Source organism: Semicossyphus pulcher, unplaced genomic scaffold (assembly GCF_022749685.1).
Source record: "Semicossyphus pulcher isolate SPU_LCO1_2020_fin unplaced genomic scaffold, fSemPul1.0.p SCAF_18, whole genome shotgun sequence".
Classification (NCBI taxonomy): domain Eukaryota; kingdom Metazoa; phylum Chordata; class Actinopteri; order Labriformes; family Labridae; genus Semicossyphus; species Semicossyphus pulcher.
The window spans coordinates 5,420,024-5,447,825 of NW_027211691.1; the positions used below are offsets into that span (position 1 = coordinate 5,420,024).

At 41.6% G+C, this 27,802-nt stretch overlaps 1 protein-coding gene across 7 annotated transcripts in view; it reads left to right on the forward strand.

The window, feature by feature from the left end:
• Positions 1-27,802, forward strand: part of LOC138595935 (microtubule-associated protein 4) — a 128,530-nt gene that overhangs the window by 22,661 nt on the left and 78,067 nt on the right. For all 7 annotated transcript variants that reach the window (XM_069667457.1, XM_069667456.1, XM_069667459.1 and 4 more), the window contains exons 2-3: positions 7,612-7,800; positions 12,870-12,926. In XM_069667457.1, the coding sequence (XP_069523558.1) occupies positions 7,614-7,800; positions 12,870-12,926 (244 nt within the window). In that variant the 5' untranslated portion in view covers positions 7,612-7,613. The remainder of the gene's footprint in view (positions 1-7,611; positions 7,801-12,869; positions 12,927-27,802) is intronic.

The window sequence follows — 27,802 nt, forward strand, 5'->3', positions numbered from 1 at the left end:
TCTCATAGTGACAGGTCCATGGTGGTAATGTAGGGATAGTAAACTGCCCTGCAGTTGTTTTATGGCCACATTGTCCTTGAACAGTGAACACACCAATGCACTCTCTGAGCACTTTTAGTAATGGAGTTAAAGCAGATGGAGGCAACAGGGACATTAAAATTGCAAATGTTTAGTTGTTTTGTCTGGTTTGGTTAAAATCTACTGCTCCTCACAGCAGCCAGGTCGGTCACAGCCGGTCACCGCCTCCCAGCAGGGCGAGGAGAACATTCTGGTTATGACGGTGACACGAAATCACCTCTGACTTTTCTCTTACTCTTTAAACCGTGTTACACCAGGGAGGAGGCATCTTTCTCTTCATGTTCCTGTTATAATTAAAGTTGCCTGGAGCAGTTGTGGCTGCAGGGACTTGCTGCTAGGCACATTTAAGAAACACCAGATCTCAGCAGCTCTGGTTTTAAAACCCACAGAGTCACAGGTTAGCCTCCTCTATCTTCACCAGTCTCTTTGAAATCAAGCTGCAGAATGTTTCCTTTGGAATATGTGGCTGAGAAATGATAAAGGGTTAATGATTTATGAAGAGCAAACATCTTATCATTAACCCGACACAATAACAGATTTTATTCAATGTTTAACCAAAGACGTTGAGACCAGATGCAGGTCATGCAGATTTCTTTTAAGGACTCAGACATAGCAGCAGCAGGAGCAGCAGCACTCCAGAGTCCGTCCCTCTGAAGGGCCCTTCAGCGAGATACCGAACAAGCTCTAAGGCTCCTGACCCCTGTGCTTCCAGGGGATTAATCAGATATAACGTTGTGTTGTCATATATTAAAAAGACAGGACAAAATGCAGAGTGATTTTTTGGGATTAGGTCTTCGACGTTATATCATGCATTACCATGACAACCGCTATAGGAGCTGTGTTGATGTCCTGCCAAGGTAAAGCTTATGGAAAACCCCACACACTCCCCTCAGTTCCCTCCATCTGTCACATGCACTCCCTTTCAGATACACACATCTTCTGTCTGATATTCACTCTTAGCCTTTCAGCACTGCAACTACATGATTTTTTTTACCTGAAGTATTGATGAGATAATGAAGGAACACCTGCACTCATATTCATTTTTATGTGTGAGATAAATATTTAGGTCTGTGTCTTTTTTCTCTATCCTAAAAGACCAACAGGATTGCAAGTCAATATAAAGAATCTACTCGATTGGAAAAGTAGCTTTAGCAACCCATCTGAAATTGACAGCCATAGTTTGCAGTGAGGCAGTTTTTTAAGTGTGAAAGTTGGTGCACAGAGCTGTAAAAGTTTCCCAACTAAAGTTTTAAACACCCCATATACAGTATATTAGGGTTTCCCCACACATAGACTTGACCTAGACGCGGCGCCAAAGTACATTTGGCGACCCATTTTAGCATTTTGTTTTGTAATCCATCCAGAGAATGACGCCATCTGCGATCAATTAACTAGTGGCACTGGGCAGTCTCCCCTCGCTCTAGCCCCTCCCCTACCTGTTCACTCTGATATTGTTTCACCTACTTGCAAGTAAACTCCTGCACGCTGTCTAACTTGGGGAAAATACATTTATTTGCTTGCAACGTTTCGGTACTGGACCATCAAACAGCCTGATGATGGATGGATGGCATGGATTTGTTTGCCATCCATAATAAGTGTATTTTCCGCAAGCTGCGGGAGTTTACTTGCAATTTTGACGTATTTTTTCCTCTCCTACGCACCTGTCTTATGGAACAAATGTGCAAAGTTTTTCTTTGCAGGTTTCACCTACTGAGAATCACACATGCTCTGCAAAGAAACAGAGAGAGAGAGCGAGCACGCATGTCGGTGCGGACCCACTGCAAGCAACCAATTTGCCCACACTTGCGTCCGCTGGTCACTAGTTGGGGTGAATTGAAGAATCTTTTCAATCAAACCAACACCTCACAAGGTTTAGTTACTCGGTAGTATATAACTGTTTTCTTAGAATGACATATCACATTATGAGGCTTGCCTGTTGCGCATCACTAGGTATCGCAGCATGCTTTGAACAGCGAATCACCCGCTTGCAATACACAATGAATAGCGGCAAATTTTTGGCCATGTGAATCTGCGTCCAGTGTGTCCGCACCGTGAATCGCCATCGCCTGAAACGTATTCACATCAGATTTCAGTCAGATTTCTTTATGTTTGGGTCTGAAACATAGAGTGCGATAGTGGCATCTAGTGGATGAATCTCAATTTGATATCCCTTAACACGAATGAACACTAACACAAACAAGGACTTTGGTTTGACACATTCATTTCAGTTGAATGTTATGTGATATTAATACAAATATTGCATAAATCAAAATATTGTTAAAGGTCGCACACATTTGTTGTTTGTCACATGAAGTAGAGCATTTTTGCGCCGATAGGTAATGCTGGACCTTTCCATTGGCTACCACCACCAGTATATTTCAAACCTGTGGGGAAACACTGTATATCTTTTTAACATTCTAATCTTATAAACTCTGAACACAGGTCTCCAACTTTCAAAATTGTGAGCCTTCTTTCCTGTCAGTCTGTGAAGCTAACATTAACGTTAGCTTAAGCAGCTACAGCTCAAGTTAGCCATCTTTAGGCTTGTTTAGTTTTACTCGTTTCAGCAGCTGTTTGTTGTCATTACAATAACTGTCCCATTATGTAAATAATAACTATAACAACACTGTTTATCAAGGTTTATGTGTCAGTATAATGACCTGAATGGTTTCTGCTGCTCATCAGTCTCATACGTTCCTGCCCTGGTGCTTCATTGTTTACATACATCACTGGTGTGGCGAGGCAGATTAAAAAGAGGCTTAACCTTCACCTCCGCTTTTTTGGCAGCCGGAGGACACACACACCCAACCTCCCATGAGCACAGACATGCACAAACGGGCTGTCCCACGCACACACACAAATACACACTGCTAATCCACACATACATTCACACACTCTAAAGCATTTGTGGGCAGACAACACAATAGAAACGGCCTCCTCTGTAGATTTCCTTCCTTTGTTGAATCCAGATTATTTCCGAGTGGCCACACCAAACTTGTGAGCAGGATGTGGAAAACAGGAGCTCAGCTCAAACTACGGCATCTCGCTGGGGTCAAAAAACTAGAGTTAATGGCTTTCTCATCCCAGGATCAAAAAACATCCCACTGTTGGACTAATGAAAGGTTCTGCTGCTGTGGTCATGAGAGGAGCAAATGTAGAACTAGAAGCTGGAAAGAAACAAACATGTCTTTTTTAAGTCGTATCAGTTGGTACATTTGGTGGCATGATCACCCGGCTGTACTCTGCAGCTGGCACAGATGACATACTGTATACTAAACACACACACACACACACACACACACACACATGATGTGGGGTTAAATATGGAAAGTGGGGCAGTGTTTCTGACCAGCATGGCTTTGTGGTGGAGGCGGTAGGCAGCAGTGTTCCTGCGACACACCCTGCTCTCAGTGCTGGGGGCTCATTTAGCCTGCTGCTGATACTCAGGCAGTCAGGCGTGTAATGAGCATGCCTACGCACTGTTTATTTATACTCCTGTTCAGACAACACTTATTGTTCAATATGCATAAAGTTCATAAGCCTCGATGTTTTATTTGCTGATAAATCAACCCAGTTTATGACTGAATGTCTGACTGTCATGTGACTGATTGACTGGGTGATTGATTGGTTGAGCGCTTTTCCAGTTGACTTACTTTGTGGTTAATAGAAGCTATTAAAAGGTCAATAAATACAATCAGATTGGCCTATAAAGGGATTGAAATCATCCTCAGATTAACCTTTTTAGCTCTTAAAACAAGGTAAAGTTCATGGCCAAAAGTCTGTGGACAAGTGAACATTTCTGTTGTTACTTTGTATTTTTTTCTTGTGCTATAATTTTGGAGCAATCTGGCACTATAATTTTCCTCGTGATCACAAAAGCTCTTATATTATCTGCGTTGTGCTGGAGACCTGCTGCATTGCTAACTGCTGTTTTCTTTTTAACAAGGTGGGCCCCTTTTTGACTGGATAGTTTTATCCTACAGTTATCAATGTTTGACATGAATTTATAGTTATTGTCTTTTATAGTTATTGTCTTTCCCTTTAGCCTACATAGTCCGACACTTGTTTTCTCGTTTATGCCGCTCATTACAACAGTATATGAAGAACGAAGGATTCTACAGTTCTCAGAAAATACTGATAAAATTTGGGTGCACGATTTTGGCCAAAATGATAATCAATTTTATTCGGATCAATATTTAGATCCCGTTTATTTATCCAGCTCATGTACAAACTTTGCATCAACTAAGTCTTAAAATTAGGTTCTTTATCTGAATTTGATGCATCTTCTCCCTCTCTCTTTCTCCTCAACATTTTGTGTACAGCGCAGGTAATGGCGTATCTTTATCCAATGCGTTCACCAATTTCCTGAAGCCCTCATTACCCACAGTATTTATAGGACACATATCTTTGGGCGAATGGAATGCGATTTCATTGGTAATTTCGATCTGTATTTGGGAGTTGGGTAGATATGGTGTACAGCGTTGCTGTTATGGATGTCTGACTTAACGCTGAACGAGGAGGGGGATTAGCAACGTTATTCCTCTTTGCCTTCATACACTCATCATTCTGCACTTTGTGCAGTTTTTTCAGCTGGGTGAACAAGTTAGTTGCGTTGCTTTGCATATTATTTTTTCTTGCTTAACGTCACTTACACTAAATCCAATATCCCTCCAAACAAGCGTTGACGAGCCGTTTCTGGGGACCAGCGCTTCGTCTTCTGTTCCAGACATTTGACTTTTGTTTCTCCCGACCATCTCTGTTATTTACTCTTCCACTCTCAACTGCTGCAGCAAGCTAGGCGCTCATGACATGACATGCCAGCTCCCCAAGAAGTGAAGCCAAAACCTCTCGATCGCCCCCTGGAGGAGTGGCTGTTAGTTTAGGGCACACTTGATTTAATATGCTAGAGTTTTCTACGAATGGAGCACACATTTTAAACCTCAATATCGCCGTCAGTCATGTTTATTTAATCGTGAGAAGCCAAAATCGAGATCAGGTTTAATATTCAATTAATTGTGCAGCCTGAAAGTAGAGTACAACCAGTACCATACTGATAATATCATTATCAGTTCAAAGCAAAGGTTGAGATCAGGGCTCTGTGCAGGCCAGGCGGGTACTTCCAGCCCTTGTAAAAACCATAAAAGACAGCCTCAGACCGAAAGCACAATAAAGCAGCTTTTCACTACAATGTAGTGCACCAGTACCAGGTCTTCTAAGGGCAATGAATAGATAATCCAGAAGATGGAGCTGTGGAGTTACATTTGATGTTTGGCTGCTTCTGTTTGTTGAAGGTGTCTGATCTCAGAGACAAAGATGAGAGCACGGTCCAAACATGTTGCAAACATTTTTAGATGTAATGTTTGTGCAAATATGTGCCTGCCATCAAATAAATTCATTAGCTTCATGACTGGCATAGTATCAGAATGTTGTGCTGGGCAGGTGCATAGAGAGGAAACTGTAACACCAGGGGAGACTGTTTCATCAGTATCAGAGGATGGAGTTCAACAGGAGGGGACATGTTTTGTAGGGCAGAGATCAAAGAGTTCCGAGAGAATTGTAAAGATGGAGCAGACACAGATAAACACAGTGAGCGTGTGAGCAGCGGAGAAAGCCTGGCTGCCACCGGCACCGGAGATAATCTGGCATTATAGTCGGAGGATGACACAACATGACTCTGCAAATTCCCCCCTGCTGGTCATTGGTCAGCTGAACTCCGGGATGAGCTGATGGCTGCTTGGATCTGTGTGTGTGTGTGTGTGTGTGTGTGTGTGTGTGTGTGTGTGTGTGTGTGTTTGTGTGTTTGTGTGTGTGTGTGTGTGTGTGTGTGTGTGTGTGTGTGTTTGTGTGTGTGTGTGTGTGTGTGTGTGTGTGTGTGTGTGTGTGTGTGTGTGTGAGTCTATGTTTAGGTACAGATTGTGCTTCTGTGCTCTACCAAGTCATGTATTTCTTTCATTCAGAGTAATCCCATCTGATACTGTGCCCCCTTGTGGTTGAAAGTGGTATGACACTGAGGTGAGAATCAGTGAAAAAATATTGCTCAAGTTAGGTCAAAGGTCAGGTCAAGTTGAGAGACATTCATTGTGTTGCTCAGGGGCACTTCAGCAGGATGAATGCCTGTCATTTGAGGTCTTGTTGCTGCAGCAGAGTTCAGTTCATGTCAGATTTTCCCCTGATCACAAAAACAACACATTGAGTCATGTTGTTTATTGTTCTTGTCATATAAGACATCTCGGAAACAATGATGCAATAAGCTGTTATTGTGTGTCTCTTTTGTCATTGCATAAGGTTTGGGTAAAAAAGAGAATTTTGCACTCACTTACTTCTTCATCCCTCAACTTTACCTCAAATTCTTTCATCTTCATCACTCCATTTCAGCGTCAGTCTCTGCCAAACAGTTAGCAAAAGTTAGCATCTTGAAACTGTAAAGTTCTTAGGATTTTGAGAAGAAGTATTTTTAGACTGTTTTTGAAATAGCAACCATTAATGTACAAGCCTCATATTGGTGATTTGAAAGTCACTATTATGTCCGAGGCTGATGTTAGAATTAGGTTAGATTTGGTTCAAAAGTAGGGTTAGTTTTAGACATATCCTTGCTCGCTATTACCAGTGTTTCAGTAGCATTTCACTGACTATTTTTCAGCGCATGAGAGACGAGAGTTTAAAGGAGCAATTCATCCCTGGAAAAAGCCACTGTCAGTCAAAGCTGGTGTTCTCGGTAATCGAAAGAAGCAATAATATTTGAAATTGGCGCCATAGCTGTGGAGAAAGTTGTACAAACAGCTTGTGATTTTGCCCATTCTACATTCCTACAACACCCAGCATGCATTGTGCCCATCCCTCTGAAATGAACAGCCCAGTGAGAGACGTTGGAGTGAAATACTACCGAAATACGATGAGAATATACCAGTGGATCGTCTTAAAAAAATCTTCAGGTCTGCAGTCTACATTTCAAACCTGACGATTTTGAATGAGACATGACATCGGAGGCGGGCGTCCTGGATTGAGGAAGTGTAGTTTAGCGAGCTCCCTGGCCAGATGACGTGTTTTACGAGGTTTTCCAAGGCCCATTGGAGAAGCGGATAGCGTCCTCCAAAGGCACAGAGCGAAAGTGCATTTTCTTCCTACCATAATGGCATTAGCTCCCCATAATAGCATGATAGGACTGAGGTTGAAAATCGGCGAACTGGCCCTTTAAGGTTTTCCCATTGATTTTAGAAGATTTTAGAATAAAAGCAAAAAATTACAGTTAAATGAAATGGATTTGAGATCCGGACTATGAAGATTTTATTATATTTTTTCTCAATACATTACTCAACATATATGGTTATATTTGTCTTTCCAATCATTCCTTTTAAAGGAAAACTTGAGGTGAAAAAACGTATTTCTTGTGGAAATGTTTCATCCGTTTGTCTCATTCGCTAAGGTGTTATTACCTTTTATGACTTGTTACAGTTTTGTTAGAAGTTGGACATCATGCAATGGAAGATATAATATTGACTGTTCTCTTCTTTATTCCTCTCTCTGTGTGTGCAGCCATGGCGGAGTTAGACCTGAGTCTGAGTGACGCGCTGACGGACAGCGTTCCCCAGCAGGGCCCGGAGAGCCTGGTGGAGCGGGACTTTGTGGCTCAGCTGGAGGCGGAGGCGTTCGACGATAAGGTCGGGGAGACGGTGGGAAAGACAGACTACGTCCCCCTGCTGGACAATGACGACACCAGAGCAGGTGAGACTGAAACAATGGAGCTCAGTGCAGCATGGGTAATGTAGTTAATGTAGAAAGTACAGTCATAAAAAAGAGCAAGGAGATGGCTCTAATTCCCTGTTGGGAGTAAAAGGTTCCGTGATGCAACACAAAGTGTTACAGTGAGTCAGGCCCCCCACCTCTCCCTTCTGTTTGCACTTGTACAGTAGGGCAAGGACCAGGACAAGGTGAGAACTGGGTGTCAGAGGAAGAAATAGAAGTTAGTAAATGTAATAGTTGTAGATGGATAAAAAAAACAAAGAGGCAGGGAAAGAAAGATGAGACCGGTCTTTTCTGGGATGATTCATCCAGCACAATGCTTAACTCATACATATTGTATATCGAGCAGGAGCAATCAGGTACTTATTGACCACTGAAACACCAAAAGAAATACAGCCAAACTTAAAGAATAATTTTCTCTCAATCACATGAAAACTTCTGAAGTAGTAGGGCTCTATGCAGATGTTTTTTTTTCCATTTCTGAATAGCACTTTACCTGTGTGGCCTTAACACTTGAAAAACATACAACAACAAACACAAAACACTGCCATATAGCCTTCAAGACACTGACCACAAAGTTTATCCACAAAGTTGAAGAAGCTGAAGAAACCTCAGCAGTTCATTATGCATTTATAGAAATCTAAAGCAATGCGTCTTCCAGTAACAATCAAGTTGTTTAATCCATGTGCCATGAAGTGAACAGTTTTTTTGCAACCATTACTTTGTTAATTATTGATGCGTTCAATGAAAACTATAAACAGCAATGTTGTGTTACTCAAGGTCCACTTATTAGCTTTGCTAGAGCTGCATCTCAAAGCTTGCCTGTTAAAATAGTGGACAAACTCCACTTATTTGTATTGCAGACGTGCTTAGATTAGCTTAATTACAGATACAGGAGACAGAGAGCAAAGCAGTGAGCTGAAGGATGCTTAAAAGCTCTGAACTTGCAGTCCACTTAAGCTTATTATGAAGTCTTTGTTTTGAGGTCATTGGATTATTCATGTTCTGCCGGCATTAACTTCAATATTAACACTTTATCTCCTGTGTAACTTGCGTTCATTCCTACATGTATAAAACAAAAAGCAGCAGGTAATCTGTTGTCGGCTGTTCTGACTGAACCTCTGTATCTGATCCCATCTGTCCCGAGCAGAATGATAATATGTCTTATACAACATGAGCTGCAGCTGCTCCTGAATGACTGATAGTATCAGGCACCGCTGGACACTGGCTGCCATTTTGGATCTGCTTGGTTGCCATTCAGCTCCAGGGAAGATAGTGGCCCGGAGATAAACAGGCATGGTGGTCGCTGCTTTGAATATCCCAGCCAACTAGTACAATTTGGGAACTTGGCAGAATAATGTGTGCCCACTTTGAGCAGTTGTCCACCATAAATGCCCCCACCTCCTTCAGTGAAGATGCCAATGGTTTATTATTAGGTCCATGTGTCCTTAAACAACCTGCCTGGTTATAAAAGTCTAGGTCATGACCTCTGGATGTTACTTGTTAAACATATGACCTGTTATTGTCCTTTTAAGGCAAAAGAAGCAACAAGGGTGTTTCAATTCTCCTCTACTCATTCACTTTAAAAAAAGGTGTCCAACTGAATATTATTCAAGCTTTCATTTTCTGGATTTAACATGTTTCATTCAACAAAGAAAGTTGGGCTGTGTAAAGCTGTGTACAAGCAATGTTCAAGAATAAGAACAAACAGTTATTGACTGCATTCAAGGGAAGTAATTTATCATAGGATTGCATTATGACTGTTTCTTTCATAACAAATATTAAAGAGACAAAACAGCAGAATAGATTCAGGAGATAACAAAACTACCAAAACATAACTTAAAGTTATAATCGCGAAGATTTCTGGTTCGTTCTCTTTTGCGGCACCTTATGGCGATAAACGGTAATTGCGGGAGCACACTTCCCAGATATCCAGACAGTGTTGCATGTGTGACGTCCACGGTTGGCTCCAGTTGTCAAAACGGCAGAATAGAAAAACTACCAAAACACAACATAACTTAAGTTATATTGTTATCGTTTTAGAAAAATCAGCTGTTGTTAATTCTGCTTATTTGGAGCATGTCCACGAGAGGATTCAGATTAACATCAGGGTTTGGACATACTTTTATTTACATATTAGCTGTATGCAGGTGTTTCACAAGCATACTGTATTGTCTACTGGCTAGCTGATATATCTTTTGCCACCCAGCGTCCTTATTATATAAGTTTAATGCACTGTTTTTGGCACGTCCAGCTTCATGTCTATCATCACAATCATCCAAAACAATTTAGCAAAAAGATAATATCAAAAGGCAAAACAACACTTACAATATCTTGCATAATGTTTTGTGGTCACAGGCATGTCTTCTATATAATAAAATATTTGTTTTTGCAATATGACAGATAAAATCACCACAAAAGGGCCTTCGTCTTCACCTTCTTTATTCTGTTTTAAGCTACCTAGTAGGTTCTTCTACTGTACAGTGATAAAAATAGATAGGTAGGATTGCTGGTTGAGCTCAGTGGGTAGAGGAGGCGCCCCATATACAGAGGCATTAGTCCTTAATGCAGAGGCTGCAGCTTTGATTCCCGCCCTCGGCCCTTTGCTGCAAGTCACACCACACTCTCTTCTCCCAGGTCTTCCTGTCTCTCTTTAGCTAGCTAAAGAGGTACAGAAACACACCCATAGGTATAGTGTGAGGTAAGTAAGCAGATAGATAAACAGCAGAGTGAATAAGATAAAAGGAAGTGACAGTTAACCAGGCCTGACTCAGCTCTCGGGCCTGTTTTGGTAACCCAGACACTCTGGTCAGACAGTCAGACTGCGTTTGGGCACTCGTCAGTGACAGCCGGCTGGAGGACGGGCTGTGGGTGGTGCTGCCAGTGATCGACTGTGGCACGCAGTGTGCATTTGGACAAACGCAGACATGCTGACACGCAGAGTGCCAAACAGCGAGGGCGAGGCATACAGGCCGCAAATTATTGTCCTCTGTCAGCAGCAGGAGAGCCAGGCGGAGGAGGCATCGGTTTGTTTTTGTTTTGTAGTTGTTCGTTCGGTGCCTCGATGCACACGTAACGTGCACTCAGGATGACCTCCCTGTGTTTGATGAGCGTCCTGTGCTGTTTGTTTTTATCTGTGCTTTTTGTGTCCTGTTTGTTCAGACAGAAATAATCTCACCTGTCTGAGACGCGTTGCATGTGTTGTTTGCATTTTTTTGCATGCCTACACATCTATGTTTGAATATGTGTATGTACTGTATATACGTGTGCATGTATTAAATGCAGAATGGTCTTGGTTTTGTGGCTTTGTGGTTGCATGCATATCTGTGTGTGTCAGTTTAACAAAGCTAGACTAAAGCTCAGAACTAGAAAAAATAAATCATTACTCCTAAAGAACCACACATGGGGAAGAGTTATTATTCCTAATTTTGGTTCATTTGCAGAACTTCCCCACTTTGTCTCATGTCTAATAAAAGGATCCCTTTGGAGTTTTTCACTAGGGCTGCACGATATTGGAAAAAAACATACATTGTGATATCTTTTTATTTTTCTGCGATATTTATTGGGATTTTGAAAAATACAGGAAATTATACCAGATAAACACAGTGTTTTCATGTTTTGTAAACAATTAACAATCATACTTTTAAGTGTATTTGCTTATAATACATTTGCTTATAATACAATATATACAACAAGACAGACTCTGACAACCGCATGAGAAAGTAGAGAGTAGAGTTGGAACGACACGTTCTTTAGAAAACAAATACTAACAGACTTGTGGGCTGCAGTTGTGTTATTAATCCAGTATGTCATCAACAATTGCTAATGATGATCAAATGCATGTTTAATCAGCGTGACCAGCGTTGATCATCATTAGCAATGGTTGATGACTTGCCTTATTAATAACACAACTGCAGCCCACAAGTCTGTTGGTATTTGTTAAAAGGAGAAACTGGCGAGTTTTGGTTTTGGTTGCAATTGCGATTGTGAACCGACGTATCGTGCAAGCCCTATTTTTCACCATGTGGCATGATGGAGCATTGTTTATATCATCTGATCCACAGTTGGAAGCAGCAATGTCCGAAGAAACACTGACAAACAGAACGTGAAGAGAAAGTCTGCCAGCATTGAAACATCAATGTAGACAGTGCAGAGTATAAGTGTTTAAAAATTAGCTTTGCAAATTCCATTATACACAAGATGACTTTTTCCGCAAGTCTGGTCATAAATAATGATTTGTTTATCCAGAACACTGCAAAGGGCAGCGTTAATTTCGTCATGCTTCTGATGATACATGAGATCTGCCTGTAATGAAGAACCCGCTCACTTAAATTTAAAGCTAACTTTGCTAATTTATCGCAAGCTATGTGAGACAGGGTCAGGAGACCCAAAGAGAGCAAGACTAAGTTTTACTTGCTTAATGACATTAACCCTGTATGCTCTGTAGCTTAGCAGCAGGCAGAGCAGGTCAGTCACTAATATTGGGGTTACTGGTTAATGCTATGGCTTGTCAGAGTGTCTATCTGTAAGACACTGGACCCCAGTGGTTGGACTAGCAGCTTGCATGACTCACTCACTCAGTGTTTGTGTTTTACTGCGCATGTCTGTAACTGTGCGCGTCCTCATCGGAGCGTTGGTGTGAAGCTGTCGAAACGGAATGTGCTTTTTCTGTTACATACTCGTGCACTTGTGCGTCTGTTTCTGCTGTGCATGTGAGATAAATAAAGTGCAGTGATTCAGCAGTCAGATGTCACACAGCATCAACTCCTTCAGCCAATATGGGCTGCCCTCCGCCTGCACCAGCCTGACCAGAACCGGCCAGTGTGCTATTAACAGGCACATTCACAGACAGACAGCACACACACCTTCTGTTCAGCATCTACAGTGAGGGTCAGGGTCGGTCGGTTCCATTTCGTCTCAGTCTGTCATATTATTGCTGTACAAACCAATACGATACAGTTTAATTTCCTATCTGGTCAAGCCATTAGTGCTCAAATGGAAGGTAATGTGTTTGCTTGTTTTTGTGTGTGTGTGTGTGTGTGTGCGTGTAGACGGGGGTACTGCGTTGGAAAATGGAGAGCAGGAAGCTCATGGGGTGCAAAAGCCTGGTAAGACATCTCCCACAATTCTCTCTGCCGTCGGTCAGTCTGCTACGGCCGCCTGGTCATTCTCATCCACCTTTCATGGCCTCTTCGTTTTTTCTTTTCTTGTCTTTCGGCCTTGTTTACTTCCTTCTTCACTTCAGTTTTATTCTCTGTGTGTATGCGTGTGTGTCTTTGTGTGTGTAGTTATATCAGTGGCCTTGCAGAGCAGGATATGCGCTGCTCCCACTCCATGTCCTCTTAAGTACAAGGCTGCTGCTCTTTTTTCCTCTCTCAGACTTTCAATGTGAGCACCTGAAGAGATTAAGCCGTAGAAATAATGCTTAAAAAAAGTTTGGTCTGGAGCTGCTTCCTTATTTGAGAGGTAAAAGACTTCATGGTGGCATTAACGTGGCTTTGAAGTTCCTATAAAACACAAAGCTATTTGATTCTGCATATCTACGCATTTCCTGTAAACACAGAAAGCTATGGATGAGTATGGGGAGGACTATTAATTGCTGTGTACAGAAGCCAGTAGTGTTACACAAACTCTAAGGAAATGTGTTTTTCTTTAGATTAAAAGAGTCATTGTAAAAAAAAAACTCCAGCTGCATTATGTAAACTACACAAGTTGTTGAATGGGGTAAAGTGTTTTTTAATGTTAACTAAAAGGACTACATGCTTCGGGTCTTATCGATCCTTAAAGTTGTAGTCGCGAAGATTGCAGTTTCATTCTCTTTGGCGCCACCTATTGCAGCAAATGCGGGAGCACACTTCCCAGATATCCAGACAGTGCTGCATGTGTGACGTCCACAGTTGGCTCCGGTTGTAACTCTTGATTTTCCTGGCTGACGGTCGCTTACCTTTTTAGACTGTTTGCCTTCATCTGAGCATCGAGTTTGTTTCTTTTTCTTTGGATTTTCACTTATTTTTGAAGTTGTATCTTTAGTCATCCATCTTTTCTTTGTTTGTTCAGCCATAGTAGATTACTGTTTACTCGCAACACTTGAAGAGACCGGAAAAGCAGCCGCTTAGCTCCGCCTACCCTCTCTGGCAGACCAACCACTGCTGGCTGATGGAAAACGCGTCACTAACTGGGCGCAGCTTTTAATTTTTTCCATGAAAGTCACCACAGACATCCAGTCTGTAATACTGCAAATACAAAGGCTTTCATCAGTGGGCCATAGGCTCAATCACAATTGTGTTACCTCATTCGGCGACAGATAGGGACTTAACAGACATTTATTTAAATGAAAATCTTCGACATTATTACTTTAAACACTTATATGAGAGTCTGCATCTTATTCACCTTCTATGGAATAAACCCTGCATATACATGTTTATTCTGAAAAGCAGAAATGAGTCAGTCCAAAGATTTTTAATTAAACTTTCACCCTTTGCCTAGCTGCCTCTCCACAGCTCAGAATAAAAGATTAATTATCAAAGACCTAATTTTCAATCAGTTATGAAATGTAAATTGACTCTTTTGCATAACTCATGCATGAAAATGGCACTTAATTGACAACAGGACATTGTCAAATTGTCGCCCTGATAATATAAATCTCTGCTATTAAAGCCATTGAGGCTCACTCAGACAAGCCCCTTGTACTCAGCAGTCCTTTTGTTGCCTATGATGTGAATGAACTGTTAAAGTGTTATCTCATATTGGAGATAATTAGCTACAGAGCAGAGATGCAGCTCCAGAGGGGAGTAGTTATTGTGTCTAATGAACAGAGCCTCCGTTTTCCCCTCTGGCTGTCTGCTTTTACTGAAAATAGACTGAGAGAAGAACTCATATCTAGTGTGAGTGTGTGTGTGTGTGTGTGTGTGTGTGTGTGTGTGTGTGTGTGTGTGTGTGTGTGTGTGTGTGTGTGTGGAACATTTTGGAAACGGCTCATCAGATTTTTTTTCAATAGTCTGGTCTCCTTTTTTCCCCATCTCTCAGCCTCTTGCTCCACATATACTGTTGCCACTCGGCTCACTTTTTCCTGTCTTCATGCAGTCTTTCCATTCTAAACTGCAGAGCTGCTGTGCATGTCATTAGCAGAGAAAGGATTTTGCATGGGGGTAGAAATAGGTTTTCTCCACTGACAGCACGCTGTTCCCACAGCTGCGCATAACTGCAAAGTACTACATGTACAAAATGGTTTACCACAACAAGTTCACCCTAAAAAATGTAGTGACTCAAAACCCAAATAATACAGATACCAAATAAAAGTGTGGTGTGTGTTAGCAAGAGAGAAAGCTGCTTTACAGCACCTGACATAGATGGGTAGCACAACATAAGGCTGGCTGTTTTCACTGATAAAAAACACACCAAAACACACACTTAACTTACTGAAAAAAACCCAGCAAAGATCCCATACGCTGGCATGTTTAACAGCAGAACAGCTTCTTTGTGTTGGTCTGTAGCAGACGTTCACAGATATGTAAACTTCAATGACTGTAGTGATTGTTTTAGTTACGTCTCTTCTCGCCGTTCGTCCTCTACTCTGCTAATCCAACACTTGGATTTGAATCAGCATTATAAGAACTAACTATAATGACAGAGACCATGATTGAGAAAAATGTATTTGACGTGTATTTTGATTTTATAGTTTGACTCATGTCCCATCTGTTAACATGGAGGAGGCGGGCTTTATGACCTATACTGCAGCCAGTCAGCAGGGGGCGATAGAGAGGGTTTGGCTTCACTTTTGGGGAGCTGTCATGTCGTCCATCTTTTTATAGCCTCTTTTTTGTCAGTTCCTTTTAAATATTACCCCTAAATCCTCCAGCTTCATGGAAGTGCAGTACTACATAGATCAAGAGCTCTTAAACCTGCAGCTCGCTGATTTTATGAATATTTTTGTGGAGTTGATTGAGATAAGTGACAGCTTTTTAGGATTAAAAAAGACACTAGTGAAGGAATTAATGAGCTGTTATCCAAACCATTACCATATCCCTACTGTTATGTAGCTGATGGAGTAACTACTCCACCCCTACTTATCCAGCCTGGTCAGTCATTCTTATGTCCTTTCGAAATAAAACAACTATTGTCTGCCAAGGAATTAAACTGCATTTAGGTAAGTGCCAGATGATACAGGTGCATTGTGGGAAGGCTGCAGCTGTCGAACCTGCCCACTGCCATCTTTCATGTACTGTGTGTGGTCTGTTGAGATGACAGGAAGCCTTAGTGGGAGGGATGTTGTGACAGTGGGAGGAGTGATCAGCATGTTAATCAGACATCTGCGTTGGCATGTTCACCACTTAGCTGTCTGACTGTTTGCATGGCACGGCTTGCTTGTGTCGCCATGGTTATAGAGCTGTATGTGTGCCGGTGTGCATCCCTAATAGAGAGAAATGCTGCTAGAAGGATGCTCTGTTTAAGTTTCGGCTGACGTCTCTTTAAATTTCCCACACAGTTATCAGTGATAGTTATAAGAGTACAGTATGTTGGGCCTACTTTAGCAGACAGAGCATCTGGCCTTGTGGAGGTGCTTTTGTTTCATTCATCATTGTTATTCCAGCAGAGCCCAGGGAGAGGACACAGGCGGTATAAGTAGTAACTGGGTCAGAGAATTGAGAGCGCAAGCTGAATCCTGACAGAGCAAATGCAGATGTGTGTGTGTATATATATATGCACGTACAGTGTGAGATGGTGCATGTCTCCTCTAATGCATGACACTTCTGCAGGCATGTCAATGTTGTAAATGTAGTTACTCAGCAGCATTACGATCTGGCATTTAACCTTCAACATAAGAATATATGTGTTGTTTTGCATGTTGGTCAAGTGTTTGACATTTGTGAGATGAGTTGCAGTTGATTTTGTGACAGCTTGACTAACCTGCTTTCTTTCTTTTCCCCCCTTATCCTTCTCTCTTATTGGTTTTCCATATAATTTTCGGTATATTTATGTTCTTTTTGTTCTCTTAATTTCTCTTTTCAATGGACCACTTCTTTTTTCTCATTTTCTGAATCTTTTGTTGAGGCTTTTATTTTGCTTTTTTCATTCTTGCTTCCTTCCTCTTAATTGCTGTTATCATCATTTGTTTTACTCTACTCTCCTCCTTTCCCTGTTCATTCTCCTCTCCCCTTTTTTCCCCCCGATCCCTGTGCTTCAGAGGACTAGAACCCGCCTCCATCGCCATGCCGACTGTCAATCAGCTGTGCTTCCGCTTCTGTGCACCTCTTTCCTCTCCCTGCGCACCACACACACACAAGTTTACACACAGACTCTCCACCCTATCCATTTCCGTTGATCCAGTATGACAGGGAAAGTCCGAGGTTGTGGACGAGGTACCAGATTACTTTAACTCATGACAGAACAAACAGACAAACAGTGAATCTGCACAGATAGACACACATGCACAGAGCCATTCCATGCTGTCCTGACTTCAGCACACACTGTTCCCTCTGCACACCGTGAATCTCTCTGTGGGGCAAACTGCGCGCACACATTTGAAATTCAGTTTTCTTTTTGTAGTTCTTCCACCAAAACTTTTTTTTCCCCAACGAAATGTTCCTTCGTCATCTGTTTCTCTCTCATCAAGTATATTTTTCTAATATTAACTAAAACATACAAAATGAATGCAAGTTTACACATTAAAAAGCCTGCTGGTTTACACCCACAATGTATAATTATGCACATCTGCAGCCCTCTCTGTCTCACAATGACACTGAAGCAGACAGTTCAGAAGTTCATGTCCTCACATACACTCACAGGCACAGACACCATCCAGCAACCAGCCATCGTCCTTCTGTCTGACAGCGCTGCAAGCTCTGTCTGTACAACCAGCACACATGTGCACAAACATGCATATATCATTCAGATTCCCAAGGACTAATTGTGATGTTGTAAATGTTTTTATTTATTTGAAATGCTGTAAAGCAGGGTTCTCCAACCTTTTTTCATCTGAGAGTTACTTAGAAAAATGAAAGTGGCCAAGAGCAACTTGCATCACATCGCTGTAATTGCTGGTGGCGCCCCATGTTGATTCTTTTGTCGACTGAAACGTACCACAGATGAGGCTCACACACTTTTCCTTCACATTCGTGAATAAAAATTTGCTTTCCCACTCCCCGTGGAAAAATACTATGCTTTCTGCTTTTTACTGGTGTGGACACCTTCATTGTCCATCATAAATCTGGCTAAACACGCTAATGGCACCGAACTCCTCACCTTAGCTCAACTAGCGTACAGCATATCTAACCCGACCTGTCGAAGGAGGTTGCTGCAACATTGCTGTGATTGGTTAGGTTCAGACGTTGACAAACTTGCCACGAGCGTCACCATTTTTTATTGACAGCCTATCCTATCGCGAGCCACCTGTTGGAGACCCCTGCTTTAAACACTCCAGCCCTCTTTGATGTCACCTTTCTTTACGATCCCTGAACCCTTTATCTGCTTTGCACTATTATAAGTCTAACCAAATAGATTAAGAGAAGTAAATAATAAAGCCAGACTTTCCACTGACAATCATTAATGTTAAAAAACGTAAGACGTGTCCCAGTAATGTTTTAGCTGCCTTTGATTGAACTCACTTGTATGTGTAATTAGTTTGTTGTTCTCACCTTAAGTTGATGATCTTAAATGGTTTGTCTTTGTTACTTACCTCAGTTTCTGCTCACTAATTCTGTGTTTGTTGTGTCTGTTGCTGTGTATTGTAATTGTGCAGTTCCCTGTAAGGCAAATTACCATACACATATTAAGATGACGGGGTAGATTTAACCACAGTCTAGTGCTACAAATTCTAATAAGATTAGCTTTTGGGTTTAAAATGCTCATCAACAGTTACATTTTACCAGATCTTATTTTTATTCTGGCCTGCTTTGTTTGTCTGACACAGGATGCTGCTTTCGGCTGTGAACAGTTTCCATTATAGAAGTACTTTCTACCAAAAAATAGTCCCTTTGAAAATCTTTGACAGAGAGGTGTGAGGTCTATCCAGAGAAGAAATGATGTTCATTCAGCAAAAATGATTAATTTTTAATATTGAAATAAATATATTTTACCTTCTTGAGTACCAAAAACACATATTCATTCACCTTAATGTTTTTATTATTAGCAGATGTGGATGGTTCACCCAGTAATCTTTAAGTTTTTTTATGATTCGAACGGGAGGAATTTGGTTGAACTGAGCCATCTTAAGAATTGTTTTAATGAGGCATAGTTTTAATCTTTGGCCTGCCAACAAGTCTGTGCTTTCCTTTACAATCTAACAAGTCGTTGGCCTAACAGAATGAAGTTCCCCAGAGTGTGAAAAGTGTGACTCGTACATGAACACATCTCCATCTGTCTTTGCACTTAGCAGGCGCAGCACCAAATATTGTAGCACATAGTTTACTCCTCTAATCTTTTCATATGAGATATTTTGGGGGGTCAGAGGTCATTGTCAGCTGCAGACACAACAACGGTCAAGCACATTCCCACCCTGCAGTGTAATGTTCTTTATGTTGTGTATTTTACTTCTTAGATGCATAGAAACATCTTATATGTGCCACAAAGGTTAAGGTCCAGCATCTTGTATGTGTCCTTTTTATAGATGTGCCTCTCTCTGTAGTCTGTCTGCACCTTGTGCTAATAAACCGAAATATAACACACACTTACCTGGCTTTTGGGTGTCTTTCTCTTCTTCTAACCAACCTGAACTAAACCTCCTATCTAATGTCTAACTGCTGCTGTTTTTCAGTCTTTTCATTCCTTTCTGCGCCTGCCCCTCGCAGCCTTTTATATTTAGTGCAGTGTTATTTTCTTTTTTCAGATATTCTTATATCTTAGCAGCTTTCTGTGAGAACAAGACGCTCAGTCATCCTGCCTGTAACCCTTGCAGGCGGCAGGGTTTCCAGAGTAAAGCTCAGAGATTAGTGTGTGCTTCAGGGAAATGATTCTCTATTGCTTCTGAGAGATGTGTCTCTCTGGTTACAAAACATGTTTCTTTATCACTATTTTCCTTTTTTGGAGAGAAAAGAGAGGAAAAAAAGTCATTTATTTTGCCGTCTTGCCATGGCTTAAAAATACAGATAGAAACATAATAAAGAGAATCCTGCGTTCTTTGAAGAGGTTTGTCAGCTATCACTGTTTTATAGCTGCTCTTTAAAATCAGTGTCAGAACAAAGTCAGGTTCCAAACATGAAAGCAAATGCTTTATGAAGCACTAAGCAGATAGAGATAACAGGACAGAAACTCAATTTTTATCGACCTCCCTCTAAGAGGTTTTGTAGCACATCATCACACAGCTTCCTCCTTCACTGCTGACAGACAGCAGATATTTGCAATACACAATAAGGTCCCTTTAAGGAAAGCATAAATATGCTGCCAATTTTATGTCAAGGATGCCAAAACAAAAGCTAGAAAGAGAAATGCTCAAACAAATGTTTAAATCAACAGAAAATTAATTACCGACAACTTTGGATCTCACTTTTTAGGCAACACAGTTTTCTGTTTTCATCAGCTAATGGAGTCAAATAAAGGTCAAAAAGATTTTGTGAAAAAAAATTGCATACAAGTATCTATATTTGTGAATGCGTAAAAAAAAATGTCCCTCTAACATTCAGGTTTGAGACTTTGTAAATACGTTTTACAGGTGTAGAAATATTGTGTGCTCACAGAAAATATTTTTTTGTAGCTGTAGGAGCTATTTATGTTTGTGTACTTAGAATTTGAGCCACAATATTTTGAGATTTTGAGATTTCACAAAGTCTGAGTTACAGACACACAAATTTCCAATCTGCATGTGTGACAGAGAGGTGTAAGGTCTATCCAGAGAAAGTTACAAACTATATGCTGCGAGTTACAAGCAAGAAATTTGGCCTTTTTTTTTCTTCGCCTCAGCTAACCAGCCAATCAGCTCGCCTCCATGTTGTCCACTGACCATCCAATCAGAGGAAGCTAAACTGTCCAAGCAGTGCGCAACTGATTGTAGCGTGTACATTCCTGGTGGCCCACACAGGTTTATTATAGGCGGGAGGGAGAGAGGGAGACCAGACAGTGAATTTATTATTTATTAAACCTTGTAACGTTTGACACCGCTGGAGTGGCACAATAATTAAGTCCACATACACAGATAGTTTCTACAGCTACAAAAACTTTTTGTACGTTTGCAAATCCGATGTGTGAGCACAAAATATTTCTACACCTGCAAAAAATTCACAAACTTGAATGTGAGGGGACAAATTGTAGTTATGCATTCACAAATTTAGATACTTGCATGCAATTTCTTTTCATATGCACACAAAACATGAAATTCAACTCCAGGCTCAAAATCTTTTTGACCTTTATTTCCATATCTGCTTCTCCAAATCTGTGCAGCGTGCTGACTGAGCATGTGCTTGCACTGTGAGAACTAGTTTTTTGCACCGCGTCTAAGTTCTATCTCCCACCCTTGGTCCTTGGAGTATGTTTAAAACTTCAGTCTACAACAATGATAGCTTACTGCACTGTACTGTAGTTATACACAGCTGCCCTTTTAGCTAAATGCTAACGTTCACAAAGTTTGCATACTTCCAAACTGTGCAGCTAGCATGGTGTTTGCCATGTTACCATCTTAATTCAGTATGTTAGCATGCTCACAATTGCTAATAGACAGTAAAAAGTATTTAGAAATAGCAATGTATGTTGTTGGGTTTTTTTGCGTCCGGTTAAACTAGTAGTAAATAATGAAAATAGTTTGTAGTTTCATCCTATTAAAATGCCCTTTAACAGCAGGGTTGCTCTGACATGAGCAGCTGTATTGCTCATGCTTTACCATCCACCACACTGTAACCTCCAGAGACCACCCTGACCTGTGGGATCCTCTCTGTGAGCAGGGGTGTGTTTGTGTGGGAGTCTATATGGGGCAGCCTGTCCTACTTAGACTCAGGGAGCTGTGGTTTGGTCGATGTAGGAAGAAAAACGTGCATGAACACCCCAACCCCAGAAATGATAACCCTGAACAGCTGTTAAAGTGCTGAACAGAGAGTTAAGGGTTCAAGTGAAGGAGGACTGAAAAGAGTTGAGTTAGAGACTTGGAGAGTTCATGTATGATAATAATACATAATACATAAATGGAGCCCCACAGTAGTACAGAACATGATGTGCTTCTGCCCACACACAGTGAAGACATACATCATCTGAGAACTTTGAACTCCTGTCAAACATGCATTATGCTTTATACATAATTGATCTTCTGTATTAAGGTGTTACATCATAGGCTCCATATGGGGAAAAAATGGCATTCAGTTTGTCCAGACTAATAATTCAAGAACAATCAAATTGATTTTCAGGGGATTTTGTAGATAAAATCCTTATAATTATAGTGATACCCTGTTTTTATGCAGTTGTATCTACTTTTACAATTTTTCACATATCCAGTTAAACATCTCTGCGGCTGTTGTATTTGTTAAGGACACATTCTTAAAGAGGGGATATTATGCTGTTGCACATTTTAAGACATGTATATAGTGTTACAATGTTGGATGCTCATACTAAAAATGGGTGAAGTTTCAAAGCTGTAGGTCAAAGTATGTTGGAGTAATCACCTGCTAAAAACGTCTCAGTCTGCAGGCTGCTGTGAACACTTGATTTCAGACAGACTTCTCCAGGCGCTTCAATTTGTGATGTCACAAAGTGGAGGAACTCTATATTTGGGCATCTGCCCGAGACACAGCAGAACTTCCCACACTTTGCACTGAGGGGGCTTTCACATTAGGGACCCAGGCCCGGATCCGAGTACACTTGACCCCAAAGTCCAGTCCGTTTGAAAGTTCGTGTAAACACTGTGTACCGCTGATCTGTGCCCGGGTCCACTTGAAAAGGTGGTCTTGAGTATGGTTCATTTGTACTAGGGTGTGATTCAGGTGAATAGCTGCTGTACCAAACCACGGAAGTGGATGGCTTTTTATAATGTCTCTTCTGAAATCCACGTATGCGTGCAGCACTGCCGATCTCATCCTCTGAACTGCACGACCATGGCTGATACCGTAGGAATGTAGGTGAGAGGGTCGATCTTTTGACACTGGAACAACAACATTAACAATGTTACATAGTTAATGACACTCTTCTTCTTCTCCTTGTTTTTGAGGTGCATTACCGCCACCTTCTGCTTCGGAGTCCTACCGCAGGTGTTCTCGGGTACTTAACCATATTATTAATGTGAAAGCTGACCGGCAGGGGAGAGGAGAGGGGGGCAACCGTACTCGGGTATGGTACTTAATGTGAAAACGCCCTGAGTTCTGCCCCTTGGCAGGCTTTGGAGAGCTGGCCAAGAAAGTGGGCTTGCAGAGGCGGAGGTTTCTTAAAGGGCTAGAGTCGTTTCAGACAGAGGCTTTATGAGGGCCGGCACAGAGCGACAGTGTGAGAAAAATTAGTTTTTAAAACTGTAAATTATGCTTAGCTACTCCACAGGTATCACAGAGTGAAATATGAAGGTTGAAATGAGCAAATTAGAATAATACCCCCCCCCCTTTAAGTTCCTCTGCACAATATCACATCATCTCTAGTCAGATGAGTCTTCCTCTTGCTTTTTTTTAACTTCAGTAACAAGTTGTTTGCTTGGTATCAATCCTTTATGCTTTGTCAGAGAGGTAATAGCGTTCTAATCCATTAATGCACTGTTTCAAATAGCCTCCCTAACTGGAAGTGCTTAAAATATATTTTAATTGTTTAATTGTTAATAGTTATTAAAAGTAGAAGGGCATTTTACTAAAAGTTAGATTTTAGTCATGCACTGTACTGAATGTTTCGTGTTACACCCTCACAGAGCTGCTAGTAAAGCTGTAGCTGCTGCAGCTGCACTGGTGAAGAAATCTCTTTTACAGACCCAAATTCTTCATTTGGTGTATTTTACAACCGAACATATAAACAGAAAAACAACCTGTTTGTGTCATCCTTTAAAAGTCAAGCTTGCCCTAGCCCACTTTTCATTGTGTCACAATGTTTTAACTTGATTGAAAAGCGTAACTCCTAACTTCTAGCCGAGCACATCACCATCTTTGTAGAATTTGATAGACTTGCGCTGTCATCCCGTTTTACTTGAAGAAGTGATTTGGTAGAAATGCTGGATAAATCTCCTTTAAATATTCATGAATCAACTTAAATCCCTGAGCTGAGGGGGAAAGAGCCTAATTCCTCCTGCGCTGATGTCTTCTGAAAGCTTTTCATCTGCGTGAGTCTCGCTCACATGTGAAGGTGTGTGTGTTTGACTGTGTTTGTGTGTGCCCATGCACTGTATGCGTGAGTGTGTATGTTTCTGTAAATGGCTCCCTCTCTGCTCTCATGTCAGAATCGTAGCGTGTGTGTGTGAACATTAAAGCCTCAGAGTTGCCTCTGAGCTTTTAATGTGAAATGCTCTGGATCGGACACATCAACATGGCCGACTAGAGATTCTTTTACTCTCTGCTGCACTTTGAAATGTGCACTTGTTCGCCTCATCTGTTGATTTGACAGGTAGTGACTGCACAATCCGTGCTGGTGGGAGTAATATGCAGCCCCCTGCTCGGCTCAGTAGTATCAATTGTGATCCATGACAGTGAGGATTGCTGGAAAGCAGCACTGCTTGAAATGCAAATGTGAGTGAACAACATAGAGAGTAGTCAGAAAATCCTCTGCGACAGCTCAATTCATTAATCCTGGCAATAAAAAACTCACATACACTGGCGTGCAGAAGGTCAAGACAAAGTTGTAAAGGGACTGAAATAGCCACAGAGGGATTGCCTCAGTGTTATTGTCCCAATCCCAGACAGGCAAACAGGGTGTTGTTTCCAGGCTAGAACAACTAGGTGAGGAAGATAAGATGACATAATAGCCTGGGATTGAGAGAAAGGAAGCCAGGATGGGGGGGAAACAAGGGTTTCTCAGGCAGCTGTTTGCATGTGTTTGTAGAAGATACCTGCAGGTCCCGTCAGACAAACGCCTCCTGCAAAAACATAACAACACACTACAGGGACGTCACATCCAATGCACCTTGCTTTTCTCCTGCCTGTCAATGCACATCAACCTCTCACACACCGAACTGGTGCCATCACTGCATCAGGCTCATGACTACTCACACTCCGCAGCTTGGTGTCCTTCTCTTGTTCTGTTACTATAATTATGGTGGAAATGATACAAAACTGCTTAAAGGCATAAAAATGTTGGTAGCTTTATTTAAAGGTCAGAGAGGCAAGCTGGATAACAGTGTAAGTTCAATTTTGTTTTCCAGGATGGCAATGGATATTATTCACATACTCTTTTTGCCTTTTTTTGTAATAGTGCAACAGGATTGCACGAGCACAACCAACAGATGCACAGGAAAAGGAAACATAGACTTGTATATAAGATACAGTCAATCTTCATGGACATTAGGGGAGGGGATCCGGGGTAACTGACAATACGATACGTCGCCCACGATTACAATAAGATCATGAAACAGCGATTCTGCGATAATTGATATCTTGCAAGACAATCATATTATGATATATGATATCTGATTAACTGAAGAAGACAATATGCCCCTAAAAAGGTAAAGTTTAGGATTAATGTAATCATTCACTGCAATTTGGTGTGAGTTTCACAGAACTTCACACAAACTGAGATGAAACAATGTACGTGTTTTCAGTCTGCAATTACATTTACAGAACTATGGAACAAATCAGGACTTTGGAACACAAAAAAACACAACAGCGCTACATTAAATATACAAATACTAACCCAAATCAACATAGCATCGGTCTTACCAGCCTAAGCTAACAAAGGGGCTAGGTTATGCTAGCAGCAGCTGTGTTGCTAACAGGATAGCACTTTACACAAACCAATACAAAACAGCCTTTACATGCCAACAGTATAACAATTAAAATATAACTGATCTCAGACCTTGTTCACCTTCCAGCTGGTTGCTAAAATCGTTCAATAGAGGATGATCGTTGAAAACCACTGCCGATAAAATATCGTTATTTGGTGCCAGTATATCGATATCGTATTGCAAAAGTCAGGACGACAATATATTGCCGTAAAGATATTTTGTCCCACCCCTAATGGACATGCCGTGCTGTAAATGATAACAACGCCTCTCTAGTCTTCCAACCACTCAAGGGCAATTTGGGGTTCAGTATGTTGCCCTAGAATACCTCAACATGTAGAAAGGAGGAACTGGGGATCCAACCACTGACCTTCTGATGGGAGGGCATCCCACTGAGTTGGCGCTGAGCAGAGAGGTCGCCAGCCAATCACAGGGCTGACACAGAGACAGACAACCATACACACTCACAGCCACACCTATGGACGATTTAAACATAAAACATAATGAGAATGTCTTTGGACTGTGGGAGGAAGCCGGAGTACCCAGAGAGAGCGCAAGCATGCACAGATGACGAGGATCAATACAGTTCCCCTCCTTCTACAAGGACATAGACCTGACCCAGGTCAAGAAAAGTGACTCTTGTAAAGTTTGTAGATGACAGCTGCAGGTAAAGGTGGACAGAAAGGGAGCTGACTGATCCAACCTGATTCAAAGTACATGATTAATGCTCTGTCGTAGCTGAATCAACAGGACAGTCAGGATGTTCGCTCTTACCAGAGAATAGCACTCTGTCCTCTCGGTGAACCATCATTGTGCGCCTGTGGTACTGTAGCTGCCCCGACTCAGCCAGTTCATAGTGTCTATCCCAGCTTGAGGAGTCTGAGGTGGAGGGGCAGGAGGAGGCTGGGGTCAGCTGGAGGACAGCTGCAGGATTTCAGCCTATCCTGCCGGCTCAGCTCTGATTAGTCAGTTTTGGTAAAGCAAACCACAGGGTGCCATGAAGAATCAGCAGGAGAAAATCATTAAGAAAACAGCCAGGTTTGATCTTAAGCTGATGTGGCAGCAAGCTGTTATGATAATCAAATCAAGTCAAGTCATTTCAAAATTTTTGTTGAGAGTCTGATAAAGACCCTCACCATTTTTTTTACCAAGTTTACCATGTAGTATAGCCATGTATGATGTTATTGTACAAGCTGCCTGATTTTCACACCATTGGTGAGTCAGTGAGAGTAGTAGTGGAGGTAGCAGACGAGGTTCAAGGACAAGTCTACACTGACATAACTGCATTCACTCTGTTCAGCAGCCTTGTTTAATGAGGTTTCCTGCAGACTGGAGGTTACTGTGGTTTACCATTGAACAATTTTCATCTTGTAGAGACCTGGACCCAGGCAGTAAGGTTCATGTTTCCCATCTAAGAGAGAAGAGAGTGAGGAGACCTTTGGTTTCTTTAGGTGGCTTTAGTCGTGTTTGGAGCTGCACAAACACAGATGTGAAGAATGGTTTGGGTGCTTGATGTGCTTAGAGCAGTAACTGCTTCACTGTGTCAGCTGTATAATACTTTTCTGTAACACACAAACAAGAGAGACTTACTTCCCATTACAAACAAGTCAGACTGCGCAACATATGTTACCCAAAGGGTCACCTTCCTCTGGGAGCGCTCGGCTGCTAACACTACAGGTCGTGACATTAAGTCTATGTAGTTTGGGCATTATTTTTTTAAACTTCCGCAACTATCCAACACTTAGATACTTTGACTAGTGGTTCGGTCAAGATTTGGAGGGAAGAGTGCAGACACAGACAAGACCAAGGTTGGATGAAAATTAGAGAGAGAGAGAGCAAGGGGGGAGGCCTGGCTGAGCATGGCACTAAACCATCTGGCATCATACTGCCATCCTTATAATTTAGTTCATTAAGTTTATATGAAAAGAGACAACCCTTCTTCTCCCCTTTGTATGTTTTACTCTCTGGATTATATGTGTGTGTGTCTTTGACCTGACGAGCCCTTTGCGTTGGCTGGCACAGAGTCCCTCTTGCTGGCTCAACAGTGAGTGATCACAGTTGCTCCTTTGATGCTGTGTCAGTGTTTAGCCTTTTATAATGTTGTAACAGCAGTGGTGAAGAGTTGAATTTGGACTTGGCTTAACCTCTTAGGCTATAACACACTAATGT